The 20,435-nt window shown below is 43.0% G+C and overlaps 1 protein-coding gene across 2 annotated transcripts; it reads right to left on the bottom strand.

The window, feature by feature from the left end:
* Positions 1-1,634: 1,634 nt before the first annotated feature.
* Positions 1,635-20,072, bottom strand: smarca4b (SWI/SNF related BAF chromatin remodeling complex subunit ATPase 4b). 2 transcript variants are annotated; one of them, XM_085162844.1, is made up of 34 exons: positions 19,859-20,072; positions 19,167-19,423; positions 18,268-18,400; positions 17,199-17,741; positions 16,900-16,998; positions 16,393-16,651; positions 15,221-15,347; positions 14,880-15,053; positions 14,611-14,784; positions 14,343-14,516; positions 14,182-14,229; positions 13,598-13,728; positions 11,417-11,474; positions 11,196-11,305; positions 10,935-11,082; positions 9,592-9,755; positions 9,416-9,482; positions 9,224-9,334; positions 8,413-8,655; positions 8,209-8,322; positions 7,942-8,049; positions 7,455-7,541; positions 7,186-7,232; positions 6,928-7,094; positions 6,639-6,802; positions 6,159-6,386; positions 5,965-6,042; positions 5,646-5,864; positions 5,245-5,507; positions 4,735-4,843; positions 4,478-4,579; positions 3,995-4,127; positions 3,682-3,821; positions 1,635-3,357 (listed from the first exon to the last, which is right to left on the bottom strand). In XM_085162844.1, the coding sequence occupies exons 2-34, from the start codon at positions 19,380-19,382 to the stop codon at positions 3,322-3,324; spliced, it is 4,974 nt and encodes a 1,657-aa protein (XP_085018970.1). In that variant the 5' UTR covers positions 19,383-19,423; positions 19,859-20,072; the 3' UTR covers positions 1,635-3,321. The 2 variants fall into 2 exon arrangements, with proteins under 2 accessions (XP_085018970.1, XP_085018969.1); XM_085162843.1 differs by having other exon boundaries at positions 6,126-6,386.
* Between the last annotated feature and the right edge of the window lie 363 nt (positions 20,073-20,435).

The following is a 20,435-nucleotide window of genomic DNA, read 5'->3' on the forward strand; positions in this document are numbered from 1 at the left end:
TAGTGCGAACAGCTCATATGAATTTCAAAGCAGTTCTACAGTCCAACACTGGTCTCTCAATCTCCCGTTGGAGAGCCGCGAGCTTCGCCATACTTGCGTTCTGTGATGTTGTCATTTCTTGTGCTCAAGGAGCCAATTTCTGAGAACTCACGGCAGTGAGCCTCCCCGAGATGTCATCCGATTTGCGCACAGAGATGTTATTCCAGGCTAGCCCTTGCGAGATGTATCCAGTCTGCAGTCAGAGATTTTATTCTGAGTATTCACAGCAGCCGTAGCCTCTCCAAGAACTTATCCGTGCTGACTCAATGAGCCCATTTTGAGAAACTCACGCCTCTCCCATCGTTCCAATCCCAGCGGGCAGCCTTGTGGGGGTTTGAACAGCCGGTTCCGCTTCCTTAATTCTTCGATAAGTCAGGGCCAAGCCAGCTCTGATCAGTCAGAACCCTGTTACCATGGTTCCAAATAGGTAGATATCTTCAGCACTCAGGCTCACCCAAGCCCAAACTTCTCGTTGAGAAAGGGGTGTCAATTGCATTTAGGGACCAGTTGATCCAATCCATAATTCCTCTTTTAGGTTTTAGAGAACAGACTGTGAGAGAATGTTCCAGGGAAAATACAAAAAAACCACGAGACTAGACAAGGACATAAGCAGGAAGATAAGGGAGAGGAGAAAAAGTGCGTCCGCCTCCTCCGAGAGCCAAAGAAGGAATATTGACTCATCCTTGTACTTTCCCCTCTTCCCCTTATTGACCAACACTAAACTCACTGAGCTTCAGTTTTAACCAAAAAACTCACACATCTCAACCTGTGACACCTGATTTTATAGTTTAGGAATTAAAAAAGAGAAAAAAAAAATCAAGCCTGTGGGACTATTACAACATAGTGCTAATTTTACATTATGTTTGATGCTTTGGCCATGGTAAAAACAACAGCATCTAAAACTCACTGAAGAAAGCTCAATGGGTGTATCAGGCTTAAGAAAACTGACAGACCTAAAGGGCATAGGTGTGATTTTACTGTTCTACTTGTATGAGACCTCCTACTAGTGATGAAGTGGAGTCATTACACCTTACAGTTGATCCTAACAGCAGGTTTGTTTTGGTCTGAAGTTAAAAATCTGCTGAAATGAAAACTACTGCCGTAGCGCTTTTAGTTTGTAGACATAGGATTTAAAGAATGTCAACTGAGACATGTAAATACCCCCAAAACCTTTAACTCAGACGAACTTACTGGCGTTTATCCTTCTGGGCTCAAGTTGTCAGAAAAATAATAAATATAGCTGATTGCCTGACGATCAGCTGGTATTTGGCATTTCAACATTAAAAACTCGTGTTTTACTTGTGAATTTTGCCTTGAGTGTTCTGAACTTTGACCTTTACAAAGTACAGTCCACACATGCCTTAATGTTAGTCATAGACTACAAGGAACACAGAACTATCCAGTGAGCAAAGACCACTTAATCCTGCTTTCTTTTTTTATGCTTGTTAAGCCCCTTTAATATATGTTATATGGGGCTATGCAAATAAAACCGAATTGAACTGATCCATGTAACAAGCCCTTATATGTTAGTTAAAGTGACCCAAACTATCAATTACCAACATACAGACTAATTTTGACTCGTTTAACCACAGCACTACATCACACACTGTCAATAATTTATTGTTTTGTTCCAAGTTTTAGCCACAATGAAACAACACAACACAGATGCAAACACCAATGCTTTGGTTCACTCTGGTTACCTACTGTAATGAGATAAGTACAGTACTGAATTTGCAAGCTGTACATACATGCATTGACATTATAATCTGAAAATACTCTATACAGTATATCCAACACCATACGGCCGTGAGGCATTCACAAACAGAGAGGAGCTGACGTCCCTCTGGTCCTTTGTCTTAAAAATTAAAAGCAGAAAAAGTGCCGAAATAGATGAAACTGTTCTGAAATCCTAAAGTCACCACACAACCACAGAAGAACAAGTTACAGTACTCATGTATTACAACCTTGTGATTCTTGAATTCTACAATCAACAGTTGTAAGTGCTTATACTGGAAGTGTGACAGGTAAGCAGCAGCAGCAAGGTAAAGTAGGGTGTTTTTATTCTGTAAAGTAGTGGCGAGTGACTGGGCCTCAGCTCCATCAAACCTCAGACAAATAACTGTGGTGTGTTGCTAAAGAGCTTCTGAGAAGTCTGGAAACACCCTGCGTACACAGCTGGCTGGCTTTCCAACCGAAACAGTCAGAAACGTGATGTACACACACCTCAGAAATCACAGCAGGTCCAGAGACTGTTGTCACAAAACATCATCAAAGTGAGGCAGAGGTGAAACATCAGGACAGATTGTCCAAAAATCAAACTTAATGTCTAATAATGATAGTCTTGATGATAACATTTGAAGCTCCATATTTGGCATTTATAAGCATATGCAAACATTTAATGGTTACATAGCTGGATTTATGTATTTGTTATTAACTGTGACATGACAGTATAGTCAAACGTAGCTCTAAATCAATAGAATATCTTGATGTTATCACAGTAAATTAGTAAAAATAAGTACGCTGAGTCATACTATACTGGTCACAAATATACATTAAATGTTTATATATAGCTTTAAATAAATGCCAAACAGTGGAACTTTTAAAATAAAGTGACATTGCAGTACATGTTTCCATTAGACTAGAATTTGCCTCACACAAAGCTTCGGGGCATTTATCTGAAGACAGGCTGATGAAGACTCCTAGCATGTTATCTCTACACTGTTATCACATATAATATCTAGATAATTACTGAAATAGGTCTTAAATATTGGTACACTAAAATTAAAGAAGAGATCTGTTTTTAATTATAATTACACATTTGACTTAAAAAAAAGATGACAATAAGGAACTTTTCCCACCTTTGCTTATTACAAACATGCATGTCCTGCTCTGTGTAGTGGGCAGCAGCTTTTCTCTTGTTTATCAGAATACACCTTTACATTACCGCCTCATGGTTTGCTGACACAGCATATTTTGCTGTTGTGTTTTTTGTGTGCTATTCTCTTCATAGTTGTCACCAATGAAGCAGTAATTAGATTATATCTGAATACAAATATCTCAACACTCCCTGTGCAACATATATTTTATGGTATATGGAGCCATCTGATGATCACATGTCTTTGCAAATGTACAGAAAGAAACTCCTCTTCTTCGACGTCTCTCGAACATATTTGACTGAGGGTGGATGGAGTGGACTGAGGCATGTTTTATTACTTTAGAAGTGTTGATTGATTTGGTGGGATATCCCTTTATACACCCTTCTCTCCTAATTCACAGTACAGTTCAGGCCTCCTCATCGGTGGCACTTGGGGAGCGCTCCTGAAAAAAGGAAACAGAGATATGTTTTATTTGACTGGAAAAGATTTTACAGGTTTCCTGAGATATCCTGCAAACTAAGAAACAAAAAAAACAAACGTGTATATTTGTGCCTCTACCTGCACTGAGCAAAAAACAATCAATCCCATAAAAATTCCCCACACAAATGCTTGCAACGTTTAAAGGAAAATGACAAAAAAAAACCCCAGCTTTTTGTGCTCTGTTTTGTGTTTCTACATGAGCTTTCCTTTTGTATGCCTTTGTCTCAATTTTCTACTAAAATCCTGCTTTTCACAAGGTTACTTCAGCACACACACACTGAGTTACCTCTTCCTGTTCATCCTCAGAATCATCATCACTGACGACCGGCTTTGCTCTGGTGCGTCCCGTCCGTCTGCTGCGTCCCTTCCCTCGATCTCCACCTTTATCCTTCCTGCTCAGACGGATTTTCACCTTCACTGAACGGGCTGGAAATCAACACACATGGAAAGAACATGTTGTCAGAGTAATCATACAGAGAATTTTGAGATGTTTGCCAGAGGACATAAAAGGACAAACTCAATCTAAATCAGTTAGGACACAGTCAAATACAACTGAACAGTTTCTCCTCTCTATGCACGACATACACAGGCATGCTCACATTCGGACTCTGATCCTTCCTCCTGCTCTTCCTCCTCTTCTTCACTCTCCTCTCCCTCACTTTCCTCCTCTTTCTCGATCTTCTGCCTCAAGCTGGTAAACACAGACTGTAGAACGATGGAGTCCTCGTATATCTGCTCATAAATACAGCGAGCAGATGCCGATTATGATCATGTGGCTGCAGGGTAAAGCATTCAGCCTCAACACATCATTTAAACATAAATCATTTATCAGCAACTGGTAATTAAATGTCTGATATATTGCCGTGCATGATGAGTTTTCCGACGAGGTCTTTTATGCCTTAATGCGACCTCAGAGTGTTTGCTTTCGTCAGCTTTAATCAGGCTTCACTTTCAACTGTAATCCATCCACAGGAACTAATATATACCAGTTAAATAACACAAATTCTAATTCAGATTTGTCTTGTGCAAGTAAAAAACAAATAAAACAGCAGGTGTTTTTCTATACAGCACATCTGTCTCACCAGCGACCCCTCCAGGTTGAAGGTCTGAGCATTCTGGAAGAGCAGCATGACGTCTCTCTCCAGGTCACCCAGACTGCGGTAGCGATGACTTCGAATCCTCTCCTAACATTGAAGACGCAGCACAAACATTGGGTATGTAAGCGAGAGAATAACACACCAAGCGAGTCTGTTAACCTTTAAACATGTTTTTTTTAAATGTGCTCTGCTGCAGGAATGAAAACATGCTACTAATGTATTTATTCTCTATTTAATCTTACCTTGATCTTCCTGAAGTCTACCGGCTTGCGGATGAGTTCGTAGTACTCGGGCAGCTCTTTTCGAGACGGCAGCTGGATGAACACCTCGCTCAGCTGACGCCCACTGGCGCTGCAGGACATGACATTATTATCACAAGTGCGCAATATCAATCCAACTAATCATAGCTCTCAAAGCAAATTTGCTGTTGGCTATTTATTAAAAGTGTTACAGGGTTTTTTGCCACCCCAGACACGTGAATGTGTTTAGTCCAGTCAAAATATAAACTGCCACTTGGTCTTCCTGAAGACCAAACCTAACAACTGATATCAGATCTTCTTATCATTATTGGCATAATCTTCAGTCTCAGCATTCATGAAATCACTTCGTGACATCATGGGGTCTACAATCTGGGGTTTTTACCCCTTTCTCATGACACAAAGAAAGCCTGGCAGTGTTGAACTTTCTTTCTAAATTGACTAAAATGACTGAAAAAAAATCTTCATATTTGCCACAATCACAATTTCTGCTACCTGTCTTTGTATTTGATGACAGCGTCCACAATTTTCTTCATCTTCTTTGTGAGGGTGGGAGGATTTGGTGAGAGTTTTTCGACAGGTGGCCGTCCCCTCTTCCTCTGCCTCTTCCCGTCATCATCTTTATCCCCCCGTCCACGTCCCCCTATGGAAGAGGAGGGACCAGGGAGATCCAGGTCACGGTCTCGCTTCCTCTTGCGGGTCGTCTTTTTGTGCCGTACCTCTTCCTCCATCTCCTCCAGTGTGCCTTCCTCTATCGCCTGAACAGGGAAAGATACAGAGTGAGAGATTAGCATATAAGTGTTAAAATTAACCCCCCCACAAATTTGCCTTTTCCTCCAGAAAGCCAGTTAGTTTAGAAGCCAATTTATATCCTGAAATCTTTGTCTCAGGCGCACCTTGAGCCACTGCTTCTCAGTTAGCGAATCGCTGTAGTCCACTTCCTTCCGTTGTCGGGAACCTCGGCCAAACATTTTCTCCTCCTCTTCCTCACAGGTAAGTCGCTCAACCTCAGCATCGTCCTTCATGATCCACGTGGGCAGCTCGTCCTCCTCCATCAGCCGTGGTTTTCGTCGTGGGTTACGAGCCTCCTCGCGGCGTCGGTCCAGGTCCATACGCTACGGAAGCAAGAAGAGGAAAACACAGGGAAAGATGCGGGGACACAATATTATTGCGCGGTTGAATCTCTACCTCACATTCAAACACACAGAAACTCACCATGAACAGCTCAAACTCCTCTTCGCTCCTAGCAATCATCTGGTTGACCGTCTCGTCATCTGGCACCTCATCCTCCTCCTGAATACAGCAGACACACAATGGCAGGTAGAGCAGAGGAAAGCACACTCTTTAAATTGTGTGTTGGCGATGCACGCACACACATTCATGTGTAGACACACGTCTTGACCCCAGACCTCGTCTTGCTCCTCGTGCTCCAGGATGGCCTGCAAAAAGGCCCTGCGCTCGTGGCTGGAAGACTTCTGGTCGAACATGCCAGCCTGGATAACTTTTTGATCCACATTTAGTTTATATTTGGCCGCTGCCAGGATTTTCTCCTCGACACTGTTGACTGTACAGAGACGTAGCACGCGTACCTCATTTTGCTGACCAATGCGGTGAGCTCTGTCCTGTGCCTGCAAGTCCTGGGTAGGAGAGAAAGATAAAGAAAGTTAAGCTGTGGAGGCCAAACCTTGCCATTTCTGCTTTCACTGTCAATAAACTGTGAACACTACAATATTAAATACTGAAACCTAAATATCTTCCCCAGTATTCTGAGGACAGACCCTGGACTTTTATCTTCAGCCTCTAAGTGCGAAAAAAAAGGCAAATCAAAGCTGATATGAGCTTGAATGCTGATTTGATTTAAAAAAAATCAATATAAATATGCATCACACCTGATGTGGGTTCCAGTCGGAGTCAAAAATAACTACAGTGTCGGCAGACTGCAGATTGAGGCCGAGGCCTCCAGCCCTTGTGCTCAGGAGAAAAATAAAGTACTCTGACTCTGGGTCATTGAATGTCTTCAGTAACATTCCTCTATCCTCAGCCTTTGTTGTGCCTGAGAGGTATGAAGGTGGGAAATAAGAGGAAATGCAGGCAATAATTCACAAAAAAGATAAACCAAAGGGAAACAAATAAAAAGGGGACAACAAGAACTGATACGCATACAGATCAGTGTCTCACCATCCAGACGCAGGTATTTGAAGTTACGGTAGGCAAAGTAGTCCTCCATGATGGTCATGAGTGAGGTCATCTGACAGAAAAGCAGCACTTTGTGGTTTGTGGCTCTCAGCTTTGGCAGAATTCGATCCAGCACCTCAAACTTTCCTGATGCCCGATACAGGTCAGGACTGAGGGAGCGAAAGGAGGATATTTTTTACAAAGGCTGCAGTTTGTTTGTGTGTGTTTGAGATCAGGACCTAAAGAGGAAGCAGTACTTACCCCTGAACTATCCCACCAGAGAATCCTAAATGTTCAGAGAAGGATTCCTACAAACACAATGTACAACCAAATATTTCAGTTCAACTGTGGCTTGATTTTTATGACCGTTAGCTCACTGACACATCAAACAGAAGTCAGAAATGGCTGCTCTTGTCCTCAGAAATTCTCTTTATTATAATAGTAAAGAGAACCTTTGACGATAAAAGCAGGACTGATAAACACAGGCAAATAACTACAAAGTATTTATGTGTCGGGCTCGTCAGTGTTACCTCTATTTGCTGAAACATATAAGGGTGATTGCAGATCTTCCTCAGCTGCATGATGGTGTTCATCAGTGTCTTCGTGCCCCCTTTACCCTATTGACCATATGATATGATAAAAATGTTTTTACTGCTAATATCTGGGAAGTGTGGGGCGTGGACTTGAAGTACATGCAAAAAAAAAAAATGCAACATTCTTAAGATAGCTGTTTTTTTTTACCAACATTAGTTCAAAGCACGGTAACGTAAAAGCATAATAACTGAAGTGAAGAGAGTATTCAAAGCAGTGGATGGTGCACAAGAGCGATGAAGAAGACAGCAAGCAAGAATAAAAGGGACAGAAGGAGAGTGTACAATATAATACAATACAGTCTAAGGAGCTTGGAAAGAAAAGCGTCTGGACTTTCTTTCCAAGCTCCAACTACGATGACCTGGATGACTGAGAACCTTCACAGACATAATACAATACAATACTTCAAATTATGTGTTCCTTCACCTTCTTGTCTTTCTCTGATCCATCAGTGAGCAGGACCCCCTTGGCCTGCATATGCCTGTAGAGGACTCTCTGAAGAGAAGACATGTCACACTTGATCACATACTCCACCTGAGGGATAGGAGAAAAACATGTGTTTCCATTAAGCATGCATGCACAACATCGGAACAGAAAAACTTCATTTTCTATACGTCTCCTCAAGAAATGATGCCAAAGAAAACAAGAGCTGCTTAAACGGGATGTTGCCTTTACAGTGCGTGTGAAACATGCCTTTTCTGGAAGCTGTGCCTCCACCTCCTTCTTCAACCTCCGTAACAGGAAGGGCCGTAGCACTTTATGGAGACGACGAATAATCAGAATTGTCTCCTCTTCATTAAGGTCCACCTGAAGTGGAAGAAAGAGACAGTTCACACTCTTATTTAGCAAAACAGACCCCTGCTGTAACCTCAAAACTCTTCCTATATTTCTGCACACCTTCTCTCCAGTCATAGCGAAAGGGGCGTTAAACCACTGTTCGAAGGTGCTGCAGCACTTGAAGATAGTGGGCAAGAGGAAATTGAGCAGCGCCCACAGCTCAGGAAGTTTGTTCTGCAGCGGCGTCCCCGTCAGCAAGACTCGCCGCGGAGCAAGGTAATGGGTGTTCAGGACCTGGGTCAGTTTACAGTGGTGGTTTTTCATGCGGTGGCCTTCGTCTACAATCATGTACTTCCAACGGATCTGAAGGAGAGAAGAGGATCACATGTGGGCGAAACCACGGTGCCAATACCCTGTATCACTGCTCCTGTCCAGCCACACCAACCAATAACTGAAAGTGCGTAAAAGGAGGATTTTTTTTTTGTCCACTTTGTCCTGATGACTCAAGTTGGCCCAGTCCCAGGCTAGTACCTGTAACCACCACATGGGAAAGTCTTGCCTGAAGCGCAACACCCACCTGTGAGCACAGTCAGGAACCCTATATGACTACATGAGTGCATAGCAGCATGATGGTCACAGAGGACAGTGGGAGACGTGGATTACAGGTCGTGTCAGTGTGTTGCAGGACCTAGGAGAGAGAGCACTGAGATGCAGGGGGAGGTCAGATTGGCCAGACTCAAAAACGTTTAGAGGATTTGGGGGGATTTAAGGAGCCAAAGACACAAAAACCTTAAGTAAAACAGAAGTATGATAAATAAGGTATGAAAAGAAACAAATGTTTTTAATCTATAAAGGAAAATCTATGCCATCACAGCCTCAATGTGTTCGCTCATTTCCTTGAGTCTGTGTTTGTCCGTGCAGTCAAACTCACCTTGGCCAGTACTTGTTTGTCCTTGATGATGTACTCATAAGTGGTGAGCAAAACATTAAACTTGCCACTACGCAGCTGAGGGACAAACGCTCTTCTAGCGGCAGGAGACCCCTAAAAAAAAAAAGGTTCAATATCTCAATAATTCTTTAGAAGATTTTAAGATAAAGACAGGCACACCCATTTTTGTGTTACCTTGTAAGACACTTTAACGACTGATGGCGCCCATTTGTCAAACTCATACACCCAGTTAGAAAGAGTTCTGTCAATGAGAGACAGCTTACGTCTAGTTAAACAATTTATTACATTCTTCTTTATTTAAGTGCTGTGCAGGACTGAAACACTGTCATAGCAAAAGCGTGCGAGCTCACGAAAGAGGTACAATGATGAGGTAGGGTCCGTTGAGCCGTTTGTGCTCCATGAGGTATGTGATGAGAGCGATAGTCTGGATGGTTTTTCCCAGACCCATCTCATCGGCCAGGATCCCATTCAGGTTGTTGTTGTAAAGAGAAACCAGCCACTCCAAACCTTTAATCTGAAAGACAAAAAAAGAGGGGGGGGGGGGGGGGTATTTATTACTGCTTTGAAATCTGAGAGACTCTGTTTCCTATGATGTCCCACTTCAATGTCAAGTCCTACTTTTTAAGAATCTGCCAAAAAGGACATTCACATAGAAAATCGTAAAAAAAACATCCCAAGAAAATAAGAAAACATTAATGTGGGCATTAAAGAAATACTTATTTTATTGAAATAAATAGAATATTGATGGCAATGGTATAAGAATCTATGGGGGTACACCTATAGTAGTTTTTGAGTGCATGCTGGACAGATGGCTCAACAAATCTATAAGATTTACTATAAATTAAATAAAGAATTAATTGGGTCTGAACAAATTTGAGGAGAAAGACTAACAGAAAAGGCAAAAATAATAGATAAGTAGTGTAAATAGTCCAAAAAAAATTATGAAAGAATAAAATAGAAAAAGTTAGCCCCCCAATAGACCCTATGACAGCTGCCCCCCCGCGACCCTGATAAAGATAAGGTTAAGAGAATAGATAGACGGATGGAAAATAGAAAAGCCTATATTAAAAAATTCTACCCCTTCCATCCATCCATTCGCTTCCACCTATCCTTTTCAGGGTTGCAGGGGGCGCTGGACCCTATACCAGCTATCATAGGGCGAGAGGCGGGGTACACCCTGGACAGGCGGCCAGTCTGTCGCAGGGCTAACACACAGAGACAAACAACCATTTGCACTCACATTCACTCCCGCATTCACACCTATGGGCAATTTAGACTAATCAATTAACCTATCCCCACTGCACACTACCCCTCCGCGTCAAATTAATTTGAAAATCCTACCTTTCTTTGTCAGAAAGAGCGTTTCTTTGTAAGTCAGCAAACTTGCAAATTCAGCAGAGGATCAAATGATTATTTCCCCCACTGCATTTTGTAATAAAAAGCCTGAAAACCACTGAATTATGGCAACCTTCAAATTAATTTGCCTTTTAATGTCTCTATGTGTTTAATTAATATGGCAACAACCAGAAGAAGAAGCAGAGTAAGTGCATAATTTCCTTTGGGATTATTAAAGTATTCTGATTCTGATGAAGTATAGACAATATCCAGTCCTGACCAGCGTGTAGCTAAAGATGTAAAATGTCTGAACTGCAGGATTTGTCAGTGCTTCATGTACTTGCTTGTGCGTGTTCACCTGATACTGTTTAAGCTGCCCATTTATCAACAAACTGGACTGTTTCTCCACCTTCTCTGTGACAGCGTGAGCCACAGAGTAATACGACTGGAGTCCTCGAGCAAACGCTGCACCGCTATACTCATCGTCCACGTCCTGCTTAGCATTTCTGTAAAATGACATGTAAAGTCTTAATCAGTCACAAAATTAATGACATTTGGTGGAATTCGCTGTATTAAACAGCACATACGTTGCACAAAAATAAACGTTACATGAACTCACTCAATGATGTGTCGGACGTCCACCTCTGACACATCTTCACTGTCTGGGTCTGTAATCTTCATCTTGTCCTCTACTGGAGCTGCCGAAGGCTGAGGCTCCTCTTCTTCCTCCTGAGAGACAGCATGTGAACTAAAAGTTGCTTTTAACTCCCACTGGATGAATGAATATGAAGTGGCTTCAAACACATCTCACAAAAAAAATAAAAAAATAATTAAACCAACCTCCTCCTCTTCCTCCTCCTCGCTGTCTTCACTGTCTGAGCGGGGAGCCACCTCATATCTGGACAAATTTACATAAATACACTTTGAAAAAATTTGTCCCTTGATATTGTCCTTTAACGCTGAAAGTAGCTCTGCCAGGGAACGACAAAACCGCTGAATGACAAATAATGAGAAGATGTTGCTGTTCTTGAACATTTTGAATAAGTGGGGCAGAAATGTATATATGAGACTATTTTGTTAAAAACTAAATTTCTCCAAATGATTTAATCATCCGTAAAGCTCAATCTCTATCTGTGCTGCGGGTGTCGTTATGCTCAGTTGTGTCATTTTAAGTAAATGATAATGCTAATCACTTGTACAGTTAGTATGTGGTTCGTTTTTTATGAGGCAATTGTGTGAAATTTTGAACAATTGGACAGATCGCTAGTCTATCGCAGGGCTAACATACTGAGACAGAGTCAAAGGAGCTTGCAAAGAAAAGCGTCTGGACTTCTTTAAGTTGCTTGAAGACGTTTCACCTCTCATCCGAGAAGCTTCTTCAGTTCTAAGGTCAAATGGTGGAGAGTCCCAGATTAAAACCAAGTGGGAGTGTCCCCCCACAGAGGGACAAAAGGACCCCCTGATGATCCTCTAATCACCTGAGCCAAGGTGTGAAAATGGGTGTGGGTCCCAATCAGCCAGGGTTTCGGGTGAGCTCATTGTGAAACCTGGCCCCAACCTATCATGCGAATTCCTGAGGTCAGATGGCCCAGGATGTGAGTGCGTGTTAAGGCGTCTGGGGAGGGAACTCAAAACTGGATTATAGATGGCAGACAGTTGGTGTCAGGAGAGTCTTCTTCAAGCATGACATCCCGGTGCATTTCAGACCCAGCAACACACTCAGACAAAAACCTGTTCACCCGAAAGACAAAATTCCTAAACACAGTCTTAACAATGTGGTGTATGCTGTACAGTGCAGCGAGGAATGCCCAGACCTCTACATTGGAGAGACCAAACAGCCACTTCACAAGCACATGGCACAACATAGAAGAGCCACCTCCACAGGACAAGACTCAGCAGTCCATCTGCATCTTAAGGATAAAGGTCACTCTTTCAAGGATGCCAATGTTCACCTTGTGACCCACACCCATTTTCACACCTTGGCTCAGGTGATTAGAGGGTCATCAGGGGGTCCTTTTGTCCCTCTTTGGGGGGAAACTCCCACTAGGTTTATATCTGGGACTCTCCACCATTTGACCTTAGAACTGAAGAAGCTTCTCGGATGAGAGGTGAAACGTCTTCAAGCAACTTAAAGAAGTCCAGACGCTTTTCTTTGCAAGCTCCTTTGACTACGATGACCTGGATGACTGAGAACCTTCACAGACATATACTGAGACAGACAACTATCTGTCTCAGTATCGCAGGGCTAACATACTGAGACAGACAACTATTCATACTTAAATTAACACCTAAGGCCAATTTAGAACCACCAGTAAAACTAACGTGCATGTCATGTACCCAGAAAGCACCAACAGGGAGAACATGCAAACTCTACACAGGAAGGCTCCAGCCAGCCGGTGAATTCAAACCCAGGACCTTCTTGCCACAAGATAGCACACTGCTCTTCCACCCCTTAACTAAAAGTGTTTTCTGTGCTGTGTGTTTTGTCTGTCCTGGACATGGCTTTTCACCAGATTTTTTTGTCCTTTGGTGCATTAAAAATAAAAGTAATACACATATCTACACTCCTCAAAAGCTGTAGATCACTGCACCATTTTCCTCATCCCAGCACATGAACTGAAATCAGCTAACAAAAGAAAAGAACAAAAGACAGGCCAGTTTGATGCTTTTTTGCTGGTTTTTTTTCTATGAAAAGTGTGGAGTCAACTGGAGAACCTTTGTAATGGAATGACATAATTGCAATTGTAATGTAATTACAGTTTTAATGAATTTGAAATGAATTACACCCAACAGGCTGTGTGATATCACCATACCCTCAAACATCAAAGAATGATCCCTCTATCCTTGATCCTGAATGTTTGTGTTAAGATCTACCTAAGAGACTGTGTTCAGTATGAGACGTGCGGACAAACTAATAACCTGTAAACATCATCTCTCTGGGCAATTGCATTAAAACATTTATATGTCTTTTCTATAAACATTTGCATACACAAGTTCCTTCCTCTTTGCATCCAGACTCACCCAGGGTTCATCTCCAGCCAAGTTTCCAGCTGTCCAGCTTTGGGAGCGTCCACCCCTGTCAGGATATTCCCACTGTCCACGTGGATGACCTTTACCGGCAGGTCACTCATCTGACTCGTCTCATCCAGAGGCTGCAGGAGTAGAGAGGGTTTGTTTAAGACTTTGAATGCTGACAGAGATTCAGATGGTTAATCACTGGCGCTGCAGCTATTTGATCAAACAAACAAGTTCACAGTATCAAGCAAATTCCCAATTATTTGTAATTCAGTACAACACGTGCTCTATAAATCTTTTTTACAGCGAAACCACTTTGCTTTCTTGTTGTGATAAAGTCCAGGTGTTTATCATTGTGCTCAGTCAAATAGTGGGTGATATTTTGCTTGTTTTCCGAGTAGCAAAAGGCTTTTGTTTGGTCTCCTGTTGCGGGTTACCATGTCATGTGATGTCAGTGCCGTTTGTGCCCGATGAGAATCGAGCTGAAGAAATGATTCTCCGCAGTGAACAGTGACTTAAAACTGCAGCTTCAACTCTGGTACCATGTCTTTATCTCTACAGTCTTCATTAAGGCTTCTGCATTTGCTCACCTCTCCATCAGGACCCAAAGCAGGAGTCTGACCCTCTGCATTCTCCACCTGCAACATAAGGGAAAAATAAGTAATCAGGTTATACGCGACAGAACATAATCAGAAACAAAAATCAGTGTTACTCAGACTTTACAGTGGAGTGTCTGTGTTTGTCTGTGTACCTTCTTCTTTTTCTTTTTCTTCTTTTTCTTCTCCTTGAGGGCCTGTGCAGCTTTGTGGGCTCGGACCAGCTCTGTGAGGTTTGCAACGTACTCGTCGGTCTGCTGCAGCAGGTAGGCCAAGCGCTTATCCTTCTTCTGGTCGATGAGTTTGCGATAGCCCTCCTCGTCCTCAGCCTGGGTAAAAAAAATGGTACAATGTGTAGGAGGGATTTGTGTACTGCTACGTTTGTGATGGGCATTAAGTGATATTATAGTTTCTTCTTTTTACCATGAGCCTCCTCATCCTCTCTTTCTCAATACGCTCATTCTCCTTCTTCTGCTCCCGCTCGGTGTTGGCGTGGTAGGTGGCCACAGCTTTGGTCAGTTTCTGGATTTTGCCTGTGATCGAACGGTGGTACTCCTTGAAGTCTTTGGCGTGCTGAAGGATGCTGTTGAGGTACTCCTTTGTTTAGATTGGATGAAGGACAGAAAGAGATTATCAGTGAGAAGCAAAACTTTAAAAAAATATCAGAGTTAACCTCGAAGTTTGGGCTCAACCTGATGTTTTTGTCTACGTTTGCGTTCTTGTTCAATCTTCTGCTGTTTCTCCAGTTTCTCTGTGATGCGGGCTTCGCGGAGAGACTGTCGCTTGCTTCGCTTGTAGGCCTTGGCATCAAGGGCGGTCTCTAGAGCTGTGTCACGGCGCATACACACCACCACCTCTTGACGCAGCTTTTACAGAGAGACACAATAGAAAACACACAGAAAATGTAAACTCACCAGCAGAACCATCCACACTGAAAACACACACACAAACCGTAATGGTCTCTGATTCACCATAACTGCCAACGATGCATTACTGTTAAGGTTCAAGGTGAGGATGTGACTGTAGTGCATACCTGTCTCTGGAAGTTAAGTAGTCGCAGGGCTTTGAGCTCTATGGTGGCTTTGGTTCGTAAATCACCAGCCAGAGAACCCGGTAGATTCTCTAGCTCAGCAATGCGATGGGTTATACGAGCTTGTAACCTGAAGAAGCAGGTACAACGAGTAGTTATATCCCAGAAAAAAAGGGTTTTTGTGCAGGAGCTGATGGTGAGAATTATGAAACATCAAAGTCCCTGAAACATATCAATAAGGTTAAAAAGGAAAGACTTTTTAGTCTAGACAAAACAACAACTACCATAGCACACAGAAGAGAAAAGGTACTACTGAGATATTAACAGCCTTTAGTCTAGGTGTGTAGAAGTATGCTAACACTAACATTGTGCCATACAACTAAATAAGCACTAAAAAACCAAAGTTCCCTTCAGAGAGAGGGGTGCATTGAAACCAGGACAAAAACAAAATCACTTTGCAACTGTGTGAAGTGTTTGAGGTGTTGGAGTCGAGAACTTTGCCAGTGGAGTGCCGACATCTTTAAAAAATTTACAGATGACATGCTAGGTCCTTACTCCAATGAGCTGTCAATCATTTAAATAAAAGAACTGATGACATATCACACAACGCAGAGACAACTTAGTGCAGGCACGAGTACTCATGTATGGGCTTTGAAGTTTAGCTTTAACTTTGGTGTGACTTACGCAAACAAGTTTGAAAGTCATGAGGTATGTGATCACTGCCTTCTGTTTGTCTCCTGGTGAGAAAGATTACATAGAAAGAGTCGAGCCAAATTTGTGGGAATTTGGTGGAAAGGCAAGGTAAAGTGGAAAAGGAAGAAATTATTCAATTCTGGTGTGGAAAAAAACAGCAAAACTGGCCTTGACAGAAGATTTGCTTCCCAAATGTCGATGCAAAAAAATGATGTATTGTTTTGTACTTTTGATTTTTTTGTACTATATTATAAACATAAGATAGAAAATATACAAGAAAAAGCTTGTGGTAAATATTATATGCTTTAAAAGTTTTAACACAAAGTAAAGTAGGCCATCTCTAAATATATGTACTGATTATGGTGCAGTATAAATTAACACAACCCTTAAGAGTCAGATAACTAAAGCTCAATTTAGCTATTTTGTTCAACAGATAAATAAATGGGACAGAGGACAGCGCATCCCCCAAAAGACTTGATTACCTGTACTCCCTCTCCTGCAGTATCTCCACAGGGTCGAGGCCACAGGGTTTCTGAATGGGTGTAATGCGGTTCTGCTTGGCATGGTAAGGCATCATGGGAGTAGGCTGCGCAGGCTGGCCGGGAGACTGGGTCTGTGGGGGCATCACCGGGGAGGCAGCCGGCGGAACTGAAGGGGGAGCAGGAGATGGCCGGCCAGTGGGCTGAGGGGGGATGAGTTTTTGTGGAGCGTTGGAGGGGGCTGCTGCGTTCACCATGGGGCCTGGAGGAAAGTGTAGTGAGGAAAAGTAGAAAAAGTCAGGACGTCACTGTGGTCTACACAAAATGATGAACGTCTAAAGGAAAATTAGGAATTACAGCAGAACTAACACTGTACGACAGCATAGTTCAACTCTTCTATCAGCACTTAGTCAGCTGTTTTTACACTAACACCCTAACTAGGTTTCAACAAAGATGCTCCTAGTGAAGAGACAGTCAGTTATCACAATTTCTTATAGCAGCACCACGTACCTTCGGGCCATGACTTGGGAGGTCCATTAGTATTTTGACCCTGCATCCCAACTGGGGTTCCTGATGGGCCGGGGGGAGGCATATTTGGACCCATCATTCCTAAGAAATCAAAGAATGCAGATTGAATACGGATGATATCCATAACAAGGCCTTGTTAAAATTTTAGAAACAATACTGTGGGAGATTTATGAAACGCTGAGGAAGACTTAAAGTGGAGGTGTGAATTAGTCTTCTATGTATTTGCCCTCAGGTTTTAAGAAACAGTACTGCTATTTCGGACATTCCTCATGCTTGCTCACCGTGACCTCGGCTGTAGCCTGAGCCCATTGGCCCTGGCCCTGGGCCTGTTGGACCACCTACTGGCCCTCCTCCAGCTCCGGGAGCCAGACTAGGCATGGGCTGCTGCATCCCTGGCATCGGCCTCTTTCCTTGGACAGCTATTTGAAGGTGGTCTGGGAGGGGCTGTCCCCGGGCTAGCATCTTATAAGCCATGATCTGGGCTCTAAGTTGGTGAAGCTGGTTCTGGTTAAAGGGAGTTGGACCACCAGGACCTCCAGGTCCCGCAGGGCCGCTGGTATCAAGGCCAGGACCAAGGCTAGGGACACTGGGGCCAAGACTGGGTCCAGGGCTTGGGCCTGGTCCAGAACTGCCTGGAGGGACGGGTCGGTTATTAGGACCCAAAATGTGCTGATCTCCACTGGAGCCATCTAATGGTGTAGAGGCAGAGCCAGGACCACCAGAGGAAGAGGAGGAAGATGATGAGGGCATAAGGGGCCCAGAGGGGGGACCATTTGAAGGGATGGGACTTGAGTGATCAGAGCCACCTAATGGAGAGTGGTAGCCTGGAATACACAGAGAAAAAGGCAGGCAGGTAAAGAGAATCACTCTCTACGGGTCCTCAAAGGAAAATTTGATAATAATCTTACAGTCTTCAAGCCAAGCACAAAACACAAAACTTATCATCGTACCAAACCTGAGGCAAACTCTAACAAACAATAAATTATTGTCTAAATTTGATCAAATCCTGGATTATTATTATTGTTATGATTATTTCCAGGAGATTGTTAACTGTGATTCACCACGTTAAGCCTGTCTATATCCCATCCTTACAGCACAGAGCGGGCTGTCTTTGTCTGCGCTAGACTGAGCCATGACAGTTGTATATCATTCAGTATTTCAATAATGAAACAGTGAAACGGTTTTCATGGTTCATGTTACAGCTGGTGACAACAGAGACACTCCCCTCTGAGCCAGTCAGGACACATAGTCACACCACTGCCGTTAAGTCATGCTTAAAAGCCGTCACATGTCTTACGCAATGTAGGAATTAAGCAAATTGCTTAAGAATGGTTTAGGTAACATGCCTACCTTGTGAGTGTTGGTCTAGAGGACTGGGTGGGGGGCCCATACCACTGTGCCCGCCCTGTCTCACTGACAATCCCTTCATCTGACTTAAACGGCTCTCCTCACTCAAGCTTTTCTCGTGCAAACCCTCCATGGGCTGTGGGAGGAATCAGACAGTGCTGAAGTTAAACACTATCAGTTTTGAACAAAAGTCGCCATTGCAGAGGATTTGCAGAAGTTTCACTGAGTTAAAAAGCAAATACCAAAGGCAAAACTTAAGTAAGCAGAAGCGTAGTTATATGAAAAAAAAAAAAAAAACATGTAGAGTAAGAGCAGTTAACCAATGTCAAGTCAAACATGTTCAATTTTTGGATCAAATATGGAAGAGGAGCATTGATATGGTTCACAGGTACAGGTGCTACTTAGTGCATATCAACTCTCAGTGAATAATAATGTTTAGAAAAAAACACTGAAATAAATCACGTACCCGTAATCAATGGAACAAATCAATGGTTTTCTTAGGTTAAATATTTCTGATACATTCTCCTTCAAGCTTAGCTAGTAGTTAATAATTTATTTAGTGAATAAATATTAGATAATATGTATGTCTATTAACATTATACTGATATTTAGATCTTATAACTACAAAGAGCAAAATTAAGCATGATGAAAACATCAAATTTAAATGAAGATGGAAATCTGAAGATGAAAATGCTTGAATGCTTTGCTGTACATGTGCATCATCTACACTTCATTCTTAAGCAAGTGAAATTAATGTTTAAATCCTTTCTGTTTAAGAGTCACTGTAAATCTGTAGCAATGATGTTTAAAAAGTAATTGCTGACAAACTGCGGTTCCCTAAAGGACGGAAACACGAGCAGCAGTAGAGCGTCTCATTGGGACTGCTGCCTGAATGCCCTTACTTTGTGCAGAGGGTGCATGCTGTCCGGGCCATATCCAGAGGGCCCTGGCTGGGAGTGTCCAGAGGAGGGAGGACCAGGGCTGGGGCCCATCATACTGTGAGAGGAGCCTGGGGAGGGTCCGGGGCTGGGGCCAAGCATAGCCCCAGGAGAAGGACCTGGACCAGGGGAGGGACCAGGGCGAGGGGTGCCTCCCATGGGGGGATCGGGTGTTGACATGATCGCCCGGGATCTCCTGCTCCTGGATGAGCAGGAGGGACCTGAGAGAAGAGAAATGACAAATTTCAGTAAGAGGGCAATGAAATATGCACCAATTACTTATCTAAGAAGGAAGTAATAAGGTTTTGGTTTGGACAATTAAAAAATCATGGCAATAAAGTCTGCATATGACTTCAGCTGCATTTCTAATAAATGATGAGGGTGCACAATCTTTGCGGGAGAGGGGTGAATTTTTGTCCAGCCTATCAGATGTAGACTCTCTGCTCGCCAGCTGCGCTGCACCAAATCACCCGTTGCGCGCATATGCAATTACAGCTGCTGGGTCTACCACTGAACTTGAGCTGAAGACGGGGAAATACAGTAAATTATGCACAAGAGCCCGTGCTGCTGAGAATCTTTTCACTCTGGCATGAAAGGGTGTCTCGTTAAATATAAAAAAAGGGGAATGGCGGACTGTGCTTGTGCGACAGACCTACCCGCATCAACAGGATTGGCAGTCCTGGGTGGATTTCTGCGCTCCCGAGCTGATATTTGCGGGTGATGAAGGAAGATGCAGCAGTTGTCGCAATTAGCCTACTCACCCTCTTTGTAATCTGCCTGCAAGCGTTGATTTCTTTCACCGACGTGGCTCGAGCGCCCCCCTCCACAGCTCCTATGACCGAATGTCTAGTCACGGCCGCACGGCAGCGCGCATGCGTGCGCAGAGACGGCAAACCTGTATTCGGCGTGCATCAACCCTGAATTCTTGTTTGAAAATCCAAAATAATCGTGGAATATTCAATGTCGAGATAACCTCTGGCTAGATTTCACCCACAACAGTGAAATCGTGAACGGTGGCTGTGAACACAGGTATTAGAATCACGCGACTTAATAACTGCCACCTTGAAAAGCAACACACACAACCAAAATACATCGTTTTCTGCCTCTGTGCAGTGCATATTTGGCATTTTTAATTTTGAGAATTTATTGTGAGGTTTTTGCACTTTTCATTCATTGCGTGTTTTCTTTTAAATATGCAGCGTTTGTCCCGTTTTTTAAATTTAGTCTCGATTC

The sequence above is a fragment of the Neolamprologus multifasciatus genome, chromosome 6 (genome assembly GCF_963576455.1).
Source record: "Neolamprologus multifasciatus chromosome 6, fNeoMul1.2, whole genome shotgun sequence".
In the NCBI taxonomy this organism is placed as follows: Eukaryota; Metazoa; Chordata; class Actinopteri; order Cichliformes; family Cichlidae; genus Neolamprologus; species Neolamprologus multifasciatus.